Genomic DNA, 20332 nt, shown 5'->3' with positions numbered 1-20332 from the left:
ACAAATTCATCATACATAATTCAATGTGTACAGTGATAAAGAAATGAATGTACTGATAAAAAACGCTTCTTTGCTCAAATGATTTGTTATTTGTTCATTTCGTCATGATAGCATCATATTTTAATTGTATAACTTATGTTTGTGGTCAAAATGATTATTGTCGATATCTTCACGACTGACCTGATTACTTTGATAATATACTGTCGGCACCACTTCCAGAATTATTCAGTTTTTTTCTATAACTTCAATACTTTTAAATAAATACAATAAATTTGAATAAATATTTTCAAGTTCTTCATGCATATGGCGAGCCCAATTGCTTTGGTGTTTCATATGTAGATACATTTGATGGTCATCTTTCTAATGTGTTCATTTCATGTCAGTTCTGTTGTTTAAGTATATTTTGGGTAAAAAAAGGACTTATCTTCTTGGAGGGGGGGCAAGAGTTATTTTCGTTCAATGTAATTGCAATATTTTTGTGTTCGTACAACGTAAATTGAAAAAATAAGTTCCGTAATTCTGTAATCTCAGGCTAGACGTACAACGTAATCAATCAAATATTTTTTTCGTACACTGTAAAAATGTGTTATTTTTCTTGGTACGTACAAGAATTTACATCCAACTAAAAAAGTCGTAAAGAATAATCCAGGGAAATTACATTTTCGAAACTGTAAAACGACTAGATGACACAATGCACTGCAAAATTCAATTTTCACTGTAAACTGTAAAAACGTCTTTTTTTCCTTGTAAATTGTAAAAAGCCCTTTTTTATTTCCCGTAAAACTGTACCAGCTACCCCCTTGCCCCCCTCCCTTCTTGATTCATACTTCAACCAGTACCATATTGTTTGGTATTATTTGTCTAGTTGAATTATATTATATTGCAACAGATAAACAAAATGAATTGTAAATAACATACCAGTAATCAATGATAGTCAGATCATCTTTATTCAATATTTTTTTTTCCGAACAAGTATGTAAAGTCCACACTTGGGGCTGAAAATTAATAAATATTAATTTAAAAAAAAAATCTTCCTCTATACGTATATAAATAAAAACTAAAAAAAAATGAGTAACTCGATGTTACGGCACGCCTGATTGGCTGAAAATGAGTATGCGCACTTGATTTACCAAGAGCTCTGCGCGAATCCCCCTTTGATTCTGGCTGCTGGCCATTTTCGTTCATGAAATCGTCGAATATCATCAGAAAATGTGGGATTTGTGCAGTTTTGAATAAAACCAAGTTAGCGATTATGAACAATAGTTATTAAAGTAACACCCAATCCCCTCTTAACTTTTTGTTTCGCATTTTAAGGTAAGAAATCGAAATTTTAAACCGACAAGGTTTCCATGTTTCATAACTTGTTTATTTATATATGTATAGCGGAAGATTTTTTTTAAAAATTAGTATTTATTAATGTTCAGCCCCCAAGTGACTGTGGTAAAGTCTGGGCTTTGTTTCTGGGTCGATATAGGGTTATCGTATATTCACTATTTTTAATGGTTTTTTTTGTCAGTTATGTATTTATTTTATTAATTAAAATTGGGAAATTTGCAAGTCATTGACAAATTATACTCCTTCAGTACTGGTGGTAAATAGTGGCCGAGTCCCTCCTGAATGTACCAATACCATTACAACAAGCAAATATTGCAGTGGGCGTGTTGGTAGTTCTATGTCAAGAAAACATAACCTCACCCAATGTTCAATGTTCAGTAATTGCCTGGTTCACAGAATCGAAGTTTTTAAGAGTATATGCATCCCCAAATAGAGAGGACGTAGTGCGGGAAGGAGGGCCACTTTTTAGGACTACGTGCACAATGTTTTGGGCTCTACGTGTAATTGACCAATCGCTGCTAGTAAACTCAGTCAGACCATTGACACGCCCACTTTATGCCTCTTGTCAGCTTGGCGATATCGGTAGGTCATTGTTTGGGGGCGCTCTTCAAACGAGCAAATGTCAACAGCGTTGAAAATGGCGAAAGCAGAGGTGAGAGCTTTTTTGAGATTTTTTGGAGATTTTGATCGTTGTATGAGCAGATACTATTCTCTATTGATGCGCGTCTATGTTAGACATTGAGCTATCGTCTGTTTTCGCCGTATACCACAAGAAGCACCACACAAATCAACGGCGTATGGGCATCATGTGGGACATTAGCCCGGGACGTCAGCCATCGACGACGGCATCGATAATTTATTGAGACACGCTTTGCTGGTCGCCTGACACCCTGGCATTTTAACGAGCACGTATACGAGTATGCCTGTCGTGGCAGTCGTACTTCATGGAGTGTACGTGCCGTCTTCCGTGCCTGGCTTCAATGATGACTAAAGGTCAAATAATTAAGTCTATCACAAACACGTTGTGGCTTTGGCAAATAGTATCGGCCACGCGTAAAGCTATGCATGTATATAGATAGTTGTATTTAAGTAATAGTATTTTTGGATCACCCGTATATGGAGCGCGAGGCCAAACAGGTCAATAGTAGGTTTTCATTGTTCAGTCAATACCCTAGCAGTTGGTAAGTGAGGCATGAACTTTGACCTCGTAACACTGCTGGGTTTAGTTCATTCTAAAGAGTTATTTGCAAAATAAGAAATAATTTTGACAATTATCCATTTCAGAATCATCAAAACAATCAGGGGTGACAAAAAAATAAGAACAAGATGCAACAAACCCATTCCCCTCATTTGTATAAATATGAATTTAATAATAATAATTTATAAATTTCACAATTCAAAGTGAAACGAGAGGGGTCTATTCACTGGTGGAATAAACTTGTTGATAAACATTGATTTTCCCACAATCCCATGTGTTCTTCTCATGGAAATTATCACGATTACGATTTTTGATTTGGGCACAAGGTGTACTAATTACTGTCGATGACTCTTTCGATACCTTCCAATTACCATAGAAATTACATATTTAAAACTTGGTAACAGCTCAGTTTGTACTTATTGATCTGCGCAACCGTCAGTCACATCTTTGTTCATATGAGTCCCATATCTCGTGCATGCGTGGCACGATGACCACTGCCCTTTAGATGTTATCCAGCACTGTCTGCATCAACGTGAGAGTCAATCTAGTTATTCATTCTTTGCTTATCCATGAAATTACCACTTTTCGTGTATGAGAGCACCCATAGCTCAAGATACAGAAGAAAACGCAAAAATAATTATTAACAAGAATAAATGTCCGCCGCAATCTGTATTTGCAAAACTGCAGCTAATACTGTGTGTGCTTTCTTATTTCAGCTGAAGTACCTGAGTGGATTTGATAATGAGTTTACCAGTGAAGATCCACGATGTCCTGGGGCAGTTCCAAAGGGACAGGTATCTATTCATACATTATGACACATGGCATTAATTATTATACCTCTGCATAAAATTGTTGTTTGTAGTGTGTTGGACTTTTTGAGCAACATGTGTGGCCCTCACATAGCCATCACAACAATCATCTGCACTTTGTTTTGGTCAATTATTTTAATACCTGTCATGTGACGTGATATTAGCCAATCAGTTTTAACTGTTTATACATAAGATGAAATAATATCATGAGAATACAGTGCATAGCGGTGCTAGATACATGTATGTATTAATATATAATATTCTGACAATTTGTATTTGTCAGTGGTTTGTCAGTGTCTCGGTATAAAATTTCAAATACATTTTATTATCATGTTTTCTATCATCCCAATTGCAATAAGAAACAGGAACTTGTGTTTTGTGTTGCATCCGTCTGTATGTCTGTTATTTTTTTCACTTTTAGAACATACCTAATTTTGTTTTGTGGTTTGATTCAAAAAGTCAAATGTGTTTCCGATAAATACATAGGTAATTTTGTTGATTTTGGTTTGCATATTCTCTCAAATTTTTTGGGAGTGTTGATTAAATTTAACTGACCAGATGCCATATCATCTTATAAAAGTGAAATTAAAAAATATTTGTAGAGATACATAAGCAAATTTTGTTGCAGTTTGGTACTAACATCATACATGGCAGGTTACTAAGCCAACACTGTTTTGTTCCATGTTTTATATTTTTTATTTTTCAAGTGTGCTCACCCATTTTCAATACCAATTTTGCTTCAGTGAAATTTCCACAGCCTCCCCATTTTGTGTTTTTAATTATCAATTCAGCTAAATACCGTAAGGAGATTATTACCATGTTCACACATGTGCCACAGAGTCGGTTTGGCTAACTTTGTAACAATTGTTATAAGTGGTTTTAATTGGTCCTGTGTTCATTCATACATGTATAAAGACTAAACTAAGCCAGCCTTGTTATCGGCCGCCCTGTATCTTTAAAATACTTGCGATGAGTGGAACTCCAGAGCGAGGCTGACATTGAGGGCGTACTTTTAAGGCAGCCTTATTGTTCACATGTGCTATAGCCGTTTCTATAAGAACAGTGTGCCGGTCGAGACATGTCATTTCATACGGCTTATTCACACATGTTCAACGCCAGCATCACTATAAAGGTGGCTTCTAAACTGGCTTGTGTGTGAACACGGCATATGTCATCAACGATGTCTTGTTTCTTCTAGAATAATCCTATAAAATGTCCATATGGATTATACGCTGAGCAGTTATCCGGTTCTGCTTTCACCTGTCCCAGAGAGTACAACCGAAGAACCTGGTTTTATAGAATTAGACCTTCAGCTGTGCATTCACCATTCACTAAAGAGGAAAACAGGGGGTTAGTTGATGACTGGAAAGCTAGCTACCCAAATCCTAACCAGGTAAGCTATCTTGAATACAGGAATGTGATATTTCACTAAAATCACAAAATATTATTATGAGGTTATATGGTTTGTAAGGTTGTTTATGTAAGCATAGACCCTAACAGAGGGTCTATGATGTAAGTAACATTATACCATACCATACCATATTGCTGTAGTCTCGATGTCCACAGAGAAAAAGCACAAAAAGCCAAAAGGCTTATATATTTAATTTCTGGCATTATGTATTCAATTAAAAATAATTTAATCACAACTATTCTCAGTGTCGCTTCAAATGGAACACTGTTCTATGGATAGCAAGGTGCTAGTCTTTGATGCCTCTGTAAAGCCATGCCTCTGTTATTAAAAGTTTCAGTCATTATAGTCTACAACATGGATTGAGATACTTTTAAGCATTTCATATTTTAGTGTAATTTCATGTATTTGTTTAATGGTTCATTTTTCAGCTCCGCTGTCGACTTTGTCGAGCGGAGCTTATCATATGAGTGATTGTCCGTTGGCATCTGTCGTCCTTGTCAATGTTTTACGTTTTCGACTTCTTCTTGAAAACTACTAGCCTGAATGCTTTAATACTTGGTGTATATGTACCTGTTCATTTCATGATCGTATCTTCAATTCTCTAATTTTGATATTTTCGACTTCTTGTTAAAACCGCAAGTCCAATTGCTTTAATATTACATATATTGGTACTACATGTAGAACTCTCTCATATTTGTTCATTTCGTGATGATATCTTTAATTCTCTAATTTTAGTGAATATTTTTGGTACAAAGTGATATTCGACTTATTGTTGAAAACAGCAGGTCCCGTTGCTTTAATACTATACATATTGTTCATTTTCTAATGATATCTTCTGTTCTTTAATTGCAATGTGTATAGCTAACAGCGGAGCTATCTCAGCCAACAGGCTGCTTGTTTTTATGCCTGTTAACATGTTAATTTATCTTGCAGCTACGATGGAAACCATTTGACATTCCAAATCCAGAGAAAGAAAAAGTTGACTTTGTCCAGGTAAAGAAACATTGATATTATAAACTATATTCCAGAAAATTTCCACTGCCAGAAAAAAAAAAACCATTGAGGAGACTCTTTGGTAATCTGTCAGTGATGAAAAGTTAAAAGATTATTGTAAAAACCAGCAATGAACACAGTGGACACATTTTACTAATTCAAAATGTTTCTTTCATTAGGGATTGCATACTCTTGGTGGCGCTGGTGACCCATGTAGTCGACATGGTGGAGCAATTCACATTTATTTATGTAATGCGTCCATGACAGATAAATGCTTCTATAATTCCGATGGAGATTTCTTGATTGGTAAGTATTTCAAATGCCCCTCTACCAACAACTTTTTAAATATGGTAATGAAGTATGGGATAATGACCGTGTTGGATTAAATTAGTAGCTTGATTATTGAAAGGATCCTGTGAAGTCATTAAATAGCAATTATATAGTATTAATAATAATTATGTTAGGTCATGATAGTTAAAATCGGTCATGTTGTGTCAAATTATATGGTTCAGGTCAGCTTGGGTCATGAAAGTTCAATTGATGTCATGTTGTGTCAAATTATATGGTTGAGGTCACGTTAGGTCATGAAAGTTCAATTGAGGTCATGTTGTGTCAAATTATATAGTTGAGGTCAGGTTAGGTCATGAAAGTTCAATTGAGGTCATGTTGTGTAAATTTATATGGGAGATACAAATCAAACATGCAAAATATTGTATCGATATAAAAAATATCTGAAATGTCAGCCAATGTGTTTATTTAACAGTAAATTCCACCCCCCTCCCCCCTGCTCAACTGAGATTTGTGTTGATAAACATATTGATTTTCCCACCACCCACAATGCTCTAACAATTCAGTATGGTGGCACAAACACGTGTGAATTTTGATCAGGGGGAAATGGATACATTGCTCATGGTGGGGCCAGGTGATGGATTCTACTTAACCTACATAAACCTTAGTATCATCTTATTTCTTGTAACAATGATCTGTGCAATACTCAAAGTAATTTCTATAGTTTTGTGGCATTGCATTGTGATAAGTGTGTTGTAATAACCACTGACTTTTAATCATGTTGGCTTCTCATGGAATGTGGTCAGAAATTGGGTTGTGTGGCAATTGGTGTACAATCCTGATAATGTACCATAGGGGTCAGGGATACACTTGACTGGTGCATTATGATGTGATCTTTAGTGTAGCAGTTCTACCTGGTAATATTAGTGTGTTTTTGTTTTCAGTTCCTCAACAAGGTACCTTGCATATCAAAACTGAGTTTGGCAAAATGACTGTGGAACCCATGGAGATATGTGTAATTCAGGTAATAATGTGGACAGACTTTTATTTTCAGGTCTCGTAATTGCACAATTTTACCCAGGAGAGCTAAAAAACTTGACTTTTTTTTAATTTGATTTTTTTGTACACATTCAAAATTGTTTTTTCAACACATTGGAATCACCCCCATAACTCACCTCAGTGTTTTCGGGGAAGCTATTTTTCACTCTTCAATCATTTTCAAAATTGAGACCTGAATACTGGTTGAATGACTTTGCCTGCACTCGCATTGATTTCTGTGTATGCTGTACTCTCAATTCATGCGTTTCTAAAATTCACATTTTCTGTTGTCATCTAGTATATGAGGTTACAGTTTTCATCAAGAGGGCTGCTTCAAAAAGAATCTGTTTCAGAATGATGCAATTATGCTATCAATTTCTTTTAAAGTCAGCATGGCTCTTTAAAAAATTCAGAAACATTCAACCATTTTTATCTCAACCACTCATTGAAAAACTATATATTAGATTGTATTTATTTAAAAAATGAAAAACAAAAACTCATTGAAGACTGCTGTATTAGATATGAACAAAAATATAATAAAAATTATAATACTGTAAAATGACTAATTTTCACTGGGTTTAAATTTCACTGATTTACCATTTCAGGCATATTCAGTGGGTTTTAAATTCACGGTTTCGTCATTTAGATAATGTGTTCTATGCTAAATTTTACATATTCACTGTGTTTTAATTTAGCGCATTTTTCCAGTCAGCGAAATAAGCTAAATTAAAACCCAGTGAATAATTACCCCCTTTACAGTAGGTAGTTTGGCAGTTTTTAAATACCTGAAACCTACTGTTTATAGTTAAGTATCAAACCTGAGAACCATGTATCAGTTTATGATACACTTTTTGCATTTTGAATGTTGTAGTTTGGTTTTAACATATACTGTCCTCTAATGGTATTGTTGTGAAAGAAATTGGTTCTGTTTATAGTCTGCACTTTCCTTCAGAAGATTAGGACAAAAGTAGTCAAATTTAATTTTTTGAGTAAAAACTGGAAATTGACTCAAATTTTGTTTGTTGGCTCCAAAATTAGGGTTCATTTCCAGAAATATTTAAGAATATAGGAAAAAAGTGAAGAAAAATTTGAGCGAGAATTTCTGGTGTTGAAAAGATTAAAAGTTAAAATTGGCTCCAAATAGAGCAGTGTATTGCTCACTGCTATATAAATCATAAGTATAGCACAACATTATTATACTTTATATATGTGATTGATTGCATGAATACATTTAGAAAGACTTGATTGGACTTGCTTGTAGTGACAGTTTATCACTATTTTTTTGATATAGAAAAGTCTGTCACTATTTGTTTCTATAAATATAGAATCAATATTTAAGTTTTATAAAAAGAAGACGAATACAATATTTTTTTTCTTTTAACTCTTTGAAGCGCCATAATTTTTCCCTCCAAAATCTAAACATTTTTCACATTTTTGTGTACATTTCTTCAATTTGTTTGTTAATTTTGGACCAGATGAACATAGTTTATTGTAAGCTACAAGTTTTGATAAAATTTTGTGAAAATGTGGACAAAATTGTGGTTTATTTTGTAAAAAGTGACAAAGGATTTGACATGACTAATTCGTAAAAATGCATCACATTTAAAAAATTCTACACATTCTTGATATTTTGCAGTGCAAAAGGTTCTAGCAAATGAATGTCAAAGAACAAACCTATGAAAATGATGACATTGGGATTTGACTTTACCTTTCGGTTTTACTCTGGTGGCCAATGGTTTTTTTCTTAAAACTTTCAAATAGCTAGGCTCAGGAAATAAAGGTAAAACAGTGTGTTAGCCATATTCATTGATTCATCCTTCAGGAAACATAATATTTCTATGTGATGTTTTTATACAACAGCAAGGAATGAAGTTCAGTGTTGATGTGGATGGACCTACCAGAGGGTACATCATGGAAGTTTATGATGGACATTTTCAGATACCAAGTCTTGGACCAATAGGTCAGTATATGTCATGCATATTGACTGCCTTCCTACTATTTTACAAGAATCTCACTTTTTTTATCTTTGAAACTTGAATTTTCAAAGTTCAATATTATCAATATCAAATTTAACATGAAACAAAATAGTGGGTGTATTATTGGGTGATGTTGCTGTGAATTTTGTGGATAGTTGCTTGCAGCACTTTGTTACTTGACATTGGCATATTGTCATTCAAAACACTTTGTCTGTTTTTTAGTCCCCATTCGGACGCAGTCCGAAAACGGGGACTTATGTTTTGACCTCCGTGCATTCATGCTTTCGTGTGTCCGTGCGTGCATGCATGCGTGCATGCTTGCATCCGGACCTGTATCTCAGAAATGCCTGGATCAATCACAATTAAACTTCACACATACATCATACATGACATTATACATATGCACATCAATTTATTTCATGATCTGATTCAAGATGGCCGAATGGCAGCCATTTTTGTACTGAAAAATCATCAAAATTAAGCATTTATCGGCTGTTTATAGAAGGATTTTGTCATAAAATATCAAGCATTTCTGGCATTTATGGATTGATTTTGTTCAAACTTGGTACATACGTTAGACATTGCGGGTTCCTGATGCATGACATTTTATTTTTCAGAATGGATTCAAAATGGCTGACTGGTGGCCATTTTGTTTTAATGAATTGGCTTCTAGAGCCATATCTCTGACATGCTTTGACTGATTATGTTCAAATTTTTAATATTCATTATACATCATGTTATAGATATATACATGTATTCAAAATGTCTGATTTTGTTTTGATTAAGGCTGTTCCAAAGCAATATATTACTATAAACAAAACTATATATCTTAAATTCGATAACTAACGGGGACTGTGCCATGCATAGCTTGTTTAATATGGTAATACACTGTAAGCTTGTTATATTAAACTCCTTGGGAGGGGCATTCAGTTAGTTTGTTAAAGTGTTCACTATAATGAAGCACATAATACATTGGGTTTTTTATAGTGAAGTGTTCACTATAATGAAGCACATAATACATTGGGTTTGTTATAGTGAAGTATTCACTATAATGAAGCATATAATAAATTGGGTTTGTTATAGTGAAGTGTTCACTATAATGAAGCATATAATAAATTGTGTTTGTTATAGTGAAGTGTTCACTATAATGAAGCATATAATAAATTGTGTTTGTTATCGTGAAGTGTTCACTATAATGAAGCATATAATAAATTGGGTTTGTTATAGTGAAGTGTTCACTATAATGAAGCATATAATAAATTGGGTTTGTTATCGTGAAGTGTTTACTATAATGAAGCATATAATAAATTGTGTTTGTTATAGTGAAGTGTTCACTATAATGAAGCATATAATAAATTGTGTTTGTTATAGTGAAGTGTTCACTATAATGAAGCATATAATAAATTGGTTTGTTATAGTGAAGTGTTCACTATGATGAAGCATAAACAGAAATCCTCGCTCGGTTTTGCTCACTGTTTCGTCAAGGATTTCTAACCTGATTTGGTGAGCACTTATCCAACTTTTTCTATCCATCTTTTACCTGTTTGATAACATGTAGATTTCTTTATTGACTTGTGTAGGAGCTAATGGTCTGGCAAGTCCTCGTGATTTCCTGACTCCTGTTGCCTGGTATGAAGACAAAACAGTGGAGAACTACACAGTCATTAGTAAATACCAAGGAAAACTCTTTGCAGCCAAGCAGGTAAATAGCGTTGGTTGAAGTTATGTATTTATCATTTCATAAATTTGATTCGTAGAAATCAGTAATCAAAAAGTAACGGTAGAATAAAAACAGCTGGCCAGTTCAACATCAACAGGGCTTGCAACATTTTGTTTGGTTTGGTGATTTAATGAAACAATAATTGGAAACTTTATCAAAAGTTTATTGTATCAATAAGCATTTGTTTTCAAACGAATGGTGTGTGTTTATCAACATGTGAGTAGTTTATAATTTAGAGTACTGTAAATGCTTTAATTATTCACTGGGTTTTAATTTCACTATTTTCGCTGATGAGTAAAATCCGCTAAATTAAATTTATGTAAACATGTAAAATAACAATAAAACTTGACAAATTTGTGAAATATGCTCAAAACATCAAAATAGTGAAATTAAATTTCAGTGGAAATAAATATTTTTACAGTAATCAACATCAACCATGTTTATAGTACTCATAGGCTACATTGTTTCTGACTTTCTCTGCGTCTGTGTGTGTTATGTCTAGAGACTACTTTATTTGGCTTATTTTATTAAAAATATGAATGGTGTTTAATTGTCAAACCAAAGTTACTTTTTTAGTAATCTTGAGTTAAAGATGTTTGATGTAAAATTGTTGTGGCATTGAGTAATTTTGTGATGTCTTTGTTCAGGGAGTAAACTTCCCTGGAATTCAAATCACTGAAAATCCTCAATTAGGTAATGCATACACTTAAAATTATCTTTATCATTGGTGTATGTTGATGGCACACACACACACACAAACACTCTCTATGACATTGAGACAGGAACAAGTAAATGAATCTGATTGGCCGGAACGATGAGTTCACTTGTTGGAACATTCTCTGGTGACCTCATTTTTGGTTTTTTCTTACCAAAGTAAAAGCATGGAGATGACACATAATTTCCGATGACCTCAGTGCATGTATTAATGTGTGAGTTTTTCCTCTTTAGGGTCACTCTCCATTTGACGTTGCAGGATGGTTTGGTAACTATGTTCCATACAAATATCATCTTGATAACTTTATGGTAATAAATGCTACGCTATTTGACCATGCAGTAAGTATGAATCATGCAAAATATATGCAAAATTTACATTCCACAATATAATACATATGCATTGCAGGGCGCCCTCTACAGGGGACATTGTTATCACAATCGGTCTTGCATACAGTCTTATTTTTAATTTTTGTTATTTTTTTTTTTAAATAAAATTAATCATGCATCATGCACTGAACCCCAGACTGTTGATAATCATCACCAGTATTGTAAGAGGGTGTCTACAAGGGACAAAAGTCTCTTGTTTTTTTTGTGCTGACTTGGCGTTCGTGGTAACCCAGCTTTCATCATTTATACATTCACAGAATATTTATTTTTTTTGAAAAATCACCAAAAAACAAAGAGGAGACTGTATGCATGTCTATTTACTGCATTATATAGTGTAATCTTTGACTAAGTCGTTCATATGTGTTGTCATGTGCCTTTTGTACTAGTCCATAGACTGGCATACTGTGATTGCTTTATTAGTATCAAATATCTTCATTTATTTAGTGACAGAGTTATGTTTATGGTCAAAAAGGTGTATTTTGATGATTTTTAAAATCCAGCATAGAATAAATACATTATAATACATCACCTGCTGAACTCTCCTGCGAATAACCACGGATTGCTTGTATGATTGGTATAAAAATGGTATCAGTGGGTGATGTGTTAAGTACGCTACTTTTTCAGAAGCTCTTGTAATAGAGTAAATATGGTATTAAAATTTGAATAGTATAAAAATGGTATCAGTAGGTAATGTGTTAAGTACGCTACTTTTGGAGATGCTCTTGTAATAGAGTAAATATGGTATTAAAATTTGAATAGTATAAAAATGGTATCAGTGGGTGATGTGTTAAGTACGCTACTTTTGGAGATGCTCTTGTAATAGAATAAATATGGTATTAAAATTTGAATAGTATAAAAATGGTATCAGTGGGTGATGTGTTAAGTACGCTACTTTTGGAGATGCTCTTGTAATAGAGTAAATATGGTATTAAAATTTGAATAGTATAAAAATGGTATCAGTGGGTGATGTGTTAAGTACGCTACTTTTGGAGATGCTCTTGTAATAGAGTAAATATGGTATTAAAATTTGAATAGTATAAAAATGATATCAGTGGGTGATGTGTTAAGTACGCTACTTTTGGAGATGCTCTTGTAATAGAGTAAATATGGTATTAAAATTTGAATAGTATAAAAATGGTATCAGTGGGTGATGTGTTAAGTACGCTACTTTTGGAGATGCTCTTGTAATAGAGTAAATATGGTATTAAAATTTGAATAGTATAAAAATGATATCAGTGGGTGATGTGTTAAGTACGCTACTTTTGGAGATGCTCTTGTAATAGAGTAAATATGGTATTAAAATTTGAATAGTATAAAAATGGTATCAGTGGGTGATGTGTTAAGTACGCTACTTTTGGAGATGCTCTTGTAATAGAGTAAATATGGTATTAAAATTTGAATAGTATAAAAATGGTATCAGTGGGTGATGTGTTAAGTACGCTGCTTTTGGAGATGCTCTTGTAATAGAGTAAATATGGTATTGAAATTTGAATAGTATAAAAATGGTATCAGTGGGTGATGTGTTAAGTACGCTACTTTTGGAGATGCTCTTGTAATAGAGTAAATATGGTATTAAAATTTGAATAGTATAAAAATGGTATCAGTGGGTAAGGTGTTAAGTACGCTACTTTTGGAGATGCTCTTGTAATAGAGTAAATATGGTATTAAAATTTGAATAGTATAAAAATGGTATCAGTGGGTGATGTGTTAAGTACGCTACTTTTGGAGATGCTCTTGTAATAGAGTAAATATGGTATTAAAATTTGAATAGTATAAAAATGGTATCAGTGGGTAAGGTGTTAAGTACGCTACTTTTGGAGATGCTCTTGTAATAGAGTAAATATGGTATTAAAATTTGAATAGTATAAAAATGGTATCAGTGGGTGATGTGTTAAGTACGCTACTTTTGGAGATGCTCTTGTAATAGAGTAAATACGGTATTAACATTTGCATGTCAGAACAACATTGAGTATTAGGAAATTGGATCACCAATGTTGTGGTTACACAAGGTGCATACCAGCATTAGGCTTGGATTTGTGTTTTTAATATTCTATATTTGCATTATTGACCTTTGACCTTCTGCCTAATGAATATGCATTTGTAGGATCCATCTATTTTCACTGTATTGACCTGTCAATCACTGAAACCTGGAGTAGCCATTGCTGACTTTGTGATCTTTCCACCAAGATGGGCTGTTCAGGAACACACCTTCAGACCTCCGTATTACCATAGTAAGTCTGATTACAAGATTAAAAAGATTACTCATGAATGAAAATCCACAGAATTTATCAATTTTGCAATGATTTATACTATATTTAATTCTATATTCTTATATTTTAAAAAGTTCGAGGTCACAAGTTACTCTTTATCATGGTTGTACATAATAAACCAATTAACATAATCATGGGATTTATAACCAACTTGAGTAGGCTTACTTCTACTTTAAAGCCATGTGAAATCTCTGTCATCTTTATTCAATGTCGAGAGGTAAAGCTCCAAGTCAACTGTTTACTGTCAAATTGCTTGGTTAACAAAATTAACTGACCTTTGATCTCACCTCTGAAAAAGTGTACCTTCTAATGGTTTTAGTAAATTTGAGATAAAATTTATGAAATTTGAGATAATCTCAGTTTTTTTCATAATTTACTTGTCCTTAAAAATACCTGTATTTATTAGGTACATACATATTTTAACTGGTAAAGTATGTGCATTTTTAAGTTTGTAAATATGAACTGTAAAGTACATTATTTTCACTTGGAATTTATTTTTGCTGAAAAAATGTATTTTCAGGGAAAATTAAATCCAACTATAATAAAATATTTTATGGTATATTGTATGTGAATGTGAACTTTTTACAGAGAAGATGAAATTATTCGATTCATCTATGATGTGACTGTGGAATAAACATTGTGTTTACTGTTTGGTTTCAGGAAACTGTATGAGTGAATTCATGGGACTCATCAAAGGCAAATACGAAGCTAAGGTAAGATCCATCAAATAGACTACAATATCCTGGTAAATTTAAGAGATGTTTTATGTGAGATGTGGTTTTGTGTGTACTGTGGAATACTTTATTTTCGCTTGGAATTAATTTTCGCTATTTTCGCTGAAGGAATGATTCAGTGAAAATAAAATCCAGCGAATATACCTTTTTTCCTATCTTTTACATTCAACTCTCCAAAAATCAGTGAAAATAAATTCTATATAACACATCTAAAAAGTATTTTCAGTGAAAATAAATTCCAGCTAAAATAAGGTATTTTACAGTATATTGGATAGTCTATGGAAACAGTCTTAAGGTGTTTCAAAAAAAGTTGTAATGCATGGAAATTTATTTTTAAAGGTCTGTAAGCCACTTCACTAACATGCATAGGATATGTTGTTTTCTACTTGTTATACTGTGGAATACTTTATTTTCGCTGGAATTAATTTTCGCTGAAAAGGCTTTTTGGGCGTTTTGTATGAAATTTATTTTCACTGATTTTTGATGAGTTTAATGTGAAATATTGGAAAAAAAGTATATTCGCTGGATTTTATTTTCACGGAAACATCCTTTCAGCGAAAATAGCGAAAATAAATTCCAAGCGAAAATAAAGTATTCTACAGTATCACTCTTGGTCATGTGACCTATTGTCCTGGCCATGTCTATTGTCTTTTGGTCTTTGTCTCATCCACAGTTTTTGTGATATGAAGATTAATAATAACCAACATTTCTGGACTTTGTGATTGGCCAGGTGTCACTTCTTGGAATTTTAAGTGTGAATGAGAGTTCTTTCTCAATTATTGAACAATGACTTTCATATAGTAGTCAGTACCTATAATAAGTCCTACTCTATGAGGGACGTGGTTGGTATACAATATAGCTTAATAAAAAAAACCGTACAGTTGGTTTATGCAAATGTACTGTTCCACTGACAGCAATGGAGTATGTACACTTACAAATGCTGTGTAGATTTATTTTGCGTATTCGTAGGATTGACGTGGTATAAGTTGATAACAGCCACATTTATAGTACATAGGTAATAGGATATTTCTAGTACAGTGCCCAGGCACAAAGAAAGTGGAATGTTGCATACATGTCTTTGACATCCCATAGTGTGATGTTTGCATAAATCTGAATAGGTAATGAGATATTACTAGCATAGTACCTAGGCATATAGTGAGTGGAATGTCGCATACATGTCTTTGACATCCCATAGTGTGGTGTTTGCATAAATCTGAATAGGTAATGAGATATTACTATCACCGTACCCAGGTACAAAATGCACATAGTGAGTAGAATGTTGCACAGAAGCCTATGACTTCCCCATACTGTGTGATGTTTGCATAAATCTGAATAGGTAATGAGATATTACTAGCATTGTACCTAGGCATATATCAAGTGGTATGTCACATAGATGTTTATGACATCCCATAGTGTGTCATGTTTGCATAAATCTGAATAGGTAATGAGATATTACTAGCATTGTACCTAGGTATTGGTAGAGTGGCATATATTGTATGGAATACAAACCTCGGATTCTTGGCTAACATGTAAATATCTGAAACATATTTTTTACTCTATAGGAGGAAGGTTTTATGCCAGGTGGTGCCACTATGCATAGTATGATGACACCTCATGGACCAGACAATGAATGTTTCACTAAATGTAGCGATGAAACAAGTGACTTTAACACCAAGCCACAGAAAATAGCTGAGGGCACCATGGTGAGTCTTTGCATTGCATAGTTAACCTTTTGATTTTGATTTCTGTCAGTTTGGGTGAAACATTTTGAAAGAGTACAAATACAGTCTGAAAACAATGATGTGTAATTGGATCTCACCTGTGTCTTGAACATGCCTTGACAGATCAGATTGAAACTTCAGACATAAATCTTGTGCTTTTCTTTTGTGATCCAATTCAAGATGGCTGATGGTGGCATTTTAGTATAAGAATTCATCAAAATTAAGTATTTCTGTCATTCCAGAGCAAGATTGATTGTGTATTTGTAAATTTTGTTTAGACATACATTGAACTCCATTTTTTATCAAAAAAAAACTTTTCTGTCATTTAGGAACCAGAACTCAGTTGTGTATGTGCGAATTTCATATTTAATCATAAGAATAACAGTGTGTTTATGTGTCTTAATCATTCATTGTTTTATTGCAGGCTTTTATGTTTGAGTCATCTCTCAGTATGTCACTGACAGAATGGGCCAATGAAACCTGCCACAAAGTGGACAAAGACTATTACAAGTGTTGGCAGTCATTAACTAGCCATTTCACTGGGCCAAAGTAGGTAAATTATTCACTATTTAAGTACTCACTGGTTACTAGCTAACAATGGTTACTTATGGTAGTTAACATTGGTACTGGGACTAACCAGACTTCACTAGCTCTAACTGAAGATCAAGGTAGACAAACATTTTCACCTCCGCTTTCCTGTAGTTTGATATGATGCTCCTATAAAATTCAATATAAAGAGTTCTACAGTAAAGTTGGGATTGACAGTTTGTACTATTTCTATTTGTATTTACTAATCATAACTGATTGCACAGATCAATGAAGTTGGTAATTAAGTCAGTATCATTAATTATTGCTAATTGAAAAATCATTCATATCTGCTGTATTAACATCACTGGAATGTTCATAAAGTAGATAACTCAGGATTACTATAAAGTAATCTTGTAAAGATATTTTCAAATTGGCATTTATCAGAAAACACAGTGCAGTATGCACTCTGATAAATATTTTGATATATTTCATATTTGTTCATGCATGCAATAACTATAAAATCATAACACCATGTGACCTCCAACCTTTTTGTATCTATCCATTTTAATCTGTGTGTGATTTCATTATTTATGACCAATCTCAAAACAATGTGGCTATTAATTTGGCGCTCTGCCAATCACTTTGTGTCTGTTTGTCTTTCTGACTGGCAGTGTTTTAGTTCTCATTAAATCAATGTCCAAAATCGGAAATCTTATCAATTGATGTCCTTGGATTCGTGTGTGCGTTGGTGTGTACCCACCTATATTTTGGATATGTCTTGACATTCAAATTTTACACATATGACCATTTGTTTTATGATTTGATTTAAGATGGCTGAATGGCGGTCATTTTTATACTTAAAATCAAGCATTTCTGCCATTCCAAATCTGGATTGTGGTTGTGTATAGATGTTTTTTTTTCAAACTTGGTATACCGGTGTACATTGAAAATAAATGTACATAGAAAAAAACTCTTGATACATGGAATGGGTTACTGATGCCAATTGATGAGTGATTAATTTTATCTTTTATGTTCCTGTTTCTTTGACATGTCACATCACAATCACACAACTAGTGCACAATGTTATTTCAAAATATGTAAAGGCTAAATGACATAGATTTATCGACATAATGTTTTCATAACCTGCACAATGACATGACACGCATTATTCTTGTTTCTGTACAGAGATGAAGATACGACGGAGACGGTACAACAGCAAAGCCAAGATGTAGTGAAAGAAGAACCACTAATATTCAGCCAGCCTGGTGCAGCTACATACTCATTTTAGATGAGATTTTTATTTGCTTGGTTTTTAATTTCATCTGGGACATTTTCAATATAATGTTAATGTTGAAGAATAATTTATTTGCAGTGTGCTGTACAATGTCTGATTTGGTCCACAGTAATGAAGTAAGGAAAAACAATATTAATAAAACATAAATGTTTTCATTCGTATTGCATTTTAACAAATTATTTGTTCTGAACATATCTGTATATTATCAACTTTCCTGCATTTTTGTAGTGAAATTAGGACAAATATTGTGAGTGTGAATAAGCTCAGACAGAATATATTTTCTTTTCATCAAAGTTATCAAACAAAAACATTCTCAAAAATTATAACACAATCAATTATTGGTAATTACCATATTTTATCTGAATTGTATCTGGTTTAGGGTTTTTCTTTCCATTTTATTTTCATGGTACTGAAAATACGTAAATAATTGAGTACAATGCTGATAAGACATTCATGTTCCTGAATAATGTATAAAATAAAAACAAATAGACCATGGTGTTTGCCTGTAGAGGGCGCTGTATAAAATGATGATTTGTGTTGTGTGCTATTCAACAAAGCTGCCATGTCGGAATCAGTGTACAGAATTGAACTGATATTCAACAAATACAACTAGTTTACCAACTATGTATTATCTGTATCTATAATGTGGAATACAATAAAACATGTCTTCCAAAATAAAGACTTATTTATTTAGAGGCCCTTATTTTTAGAGTAAATTTACATTATTTAGTTAGGGCAATAGTTCAAGTGAAAATACTGTGTTGTGTGTTTCACCAGTAGAGTCATTGAACATGAATTATAACACAATACACAACATTTAGTTTGCACAAAAATAAATCCAAGCTAATAATAAACATGTTTTTTTTTTTTTAATCGTGATTCTGGATTTGTTTGCCTAAATGGCTTATGTAGGACACGAGGCTGTGGACAAGTCCTGTAAGGATGCAGTCCTGTCCAACTTTGTACATGTATTAAAACCGAATGGTCAATCTTTGCAAAATCTACTTGGCAATTTGTTCTACTGTGAACAAATATTTTACAAAAATTTGAGACTTATTACAAAACCAATTTCATTCAATGTCATAAATATTTATAATTTCATAATTCTAATTTTCATAATTGAAACTGAAATGAGAGGTTTCTGTTTGCTGATGGAATAACATTTTCAAAGTATGTCATTGCGTATTGTGTTCACTGATTAGCTGGTTGGGTTCAGCTGCCATTGAAATTTAGGAAATAAATGGAGGGGGTTCGTTCTGTTGATACAATCTAAAGGGTAGAAAGCTGGGGAGGGGGGGGGTTATAAACACTTTATAAATACACATTTTTATAAATCAAAATCCAGTAATAGTTATTATGCCATAAGTTTGAAGGGCGGTGGTCGTCGCACCGCCCATGTGCGACATTTGTGTTGATAAACAATGATTTTGCCACAATCCAATGCGCTTATCTAATGGAATAACGAGTATGAGTTTTGACCTTGGTGCGATGTGCACAAATTGTCCCCAGTGACTCCTTCGATACCTTCAATCACCAATGAAATATACTAGTTATAGTTTGTTAATGTCCCAGTTTGTGCTCGTTGGTTTGCGCAACAGTCAAAGTCGCCATCTTTGTTCATATGAGATCCATATCTCGCGCATGCAAAGCGCGACGACCACCGCCCTTTAACAAATGTGTTACAGTAGTTCAACAATATCCAATCCGCAAACACCTCATTTTGAATAAGTGGGCAGTCACAGTTTGCCTGTCATGTGAATGCATGTGCGCCCATTATGGGTGTACCAGACATTGTCTTAAGCCAATCACTATTAAATATTTGATGATCGGTATTACATTTTTGTATAAATACGTTTATATGCATATTCCCAGCTTTGTGCTCCTCGCTGTAGTACTATTATGCATTGTTTTAGGGT

The 20332-nt window shown here is 33.4% G+C and overlaps 1 protein-coding gene across 2 annotated transcripts; it reads left to right on the top strand.

The window, feature by feature from the left end:
• The first annotated feature begins 1895 nt into the window (after window positions 1–1895).
• Window positions 1896–18592, top strand: LOC100368401 (homogentisate 1,2-dioxygenase-like). 2 transcript variants are annotated; one of them, XM_085505398.1, is made up of 14 exons: window positions 1896–1987; window positions 3250–3327; window positions 4541–4735; window positions 5687–5746; window positions 5926–6052; window positions 6979–7058; window positions 8933–9032; window positions 10629–10750; window positions 11717–11821; window positions 13974–14100; window positions 14800–14852; window positions 16436–16576; window positions 17019–17143; window positions 18308–18592. In XM_085505398.1, the coding sequence occupies exons 1-14, from the start codon at window positions 1955–1957 to the stop codon at window positions 18408–18410; spliced, it is 1449 nt and encodes a 482-aa protein (XP_085361524.1). In that variant the 5' UTR covers window positions 1896–1954; the 3' UTR covers window positions 18411–18592. The 2 variants fall into 2 exon arrangements, with proteins under 2 accessions (XP_085361524.1, XP_085361525.1); XM_085505399.1 differs by having other exon boundaries at window positions 17019–17147.
• Window positions 18593–20332: the final 1740 nt, after the last annotated feature.

This window comes from Saccoglossus kowalevskii, chromosome 11 (genome assembly GCF_978046115.1).
Source record: "Saccoglossus kowalevskii chromosome 11, keSacKowa6.1, whole genome shotgun sequence".
NCBI classification, from domain to species: Eukaryota; Metazoa; Hemichordata; class Enteropneusta; family Harrimaniidae; genus Saccoglossus; species Saccoglossus kowalevskii.
This window is presented reverse-complemented; position numbering and strand designations above follow the sequence as displayed.

Coding starts and splice junctions, on each gene's coding strand:
- LOC100368401 (XM_085505398.1), top strand. CDS start 1,955: ATGTCAACAGCGTTGAAAATGGCGAAAGCAGAG. Junction 14,101..14,799: donor CAGACCTCCGTATTACCATA/GTAAGTCTGATT, acceptor GTTTGGTTTCAG/GAAACTGTATGAGTGAATTC. Junction 16,577..17,018: donor AAATAGCTGAGGGCACCATG/GTGAGTCTTTGC, acceptor GTTTTATTGCAG/GCTTTTATGTTTGAGTCATC.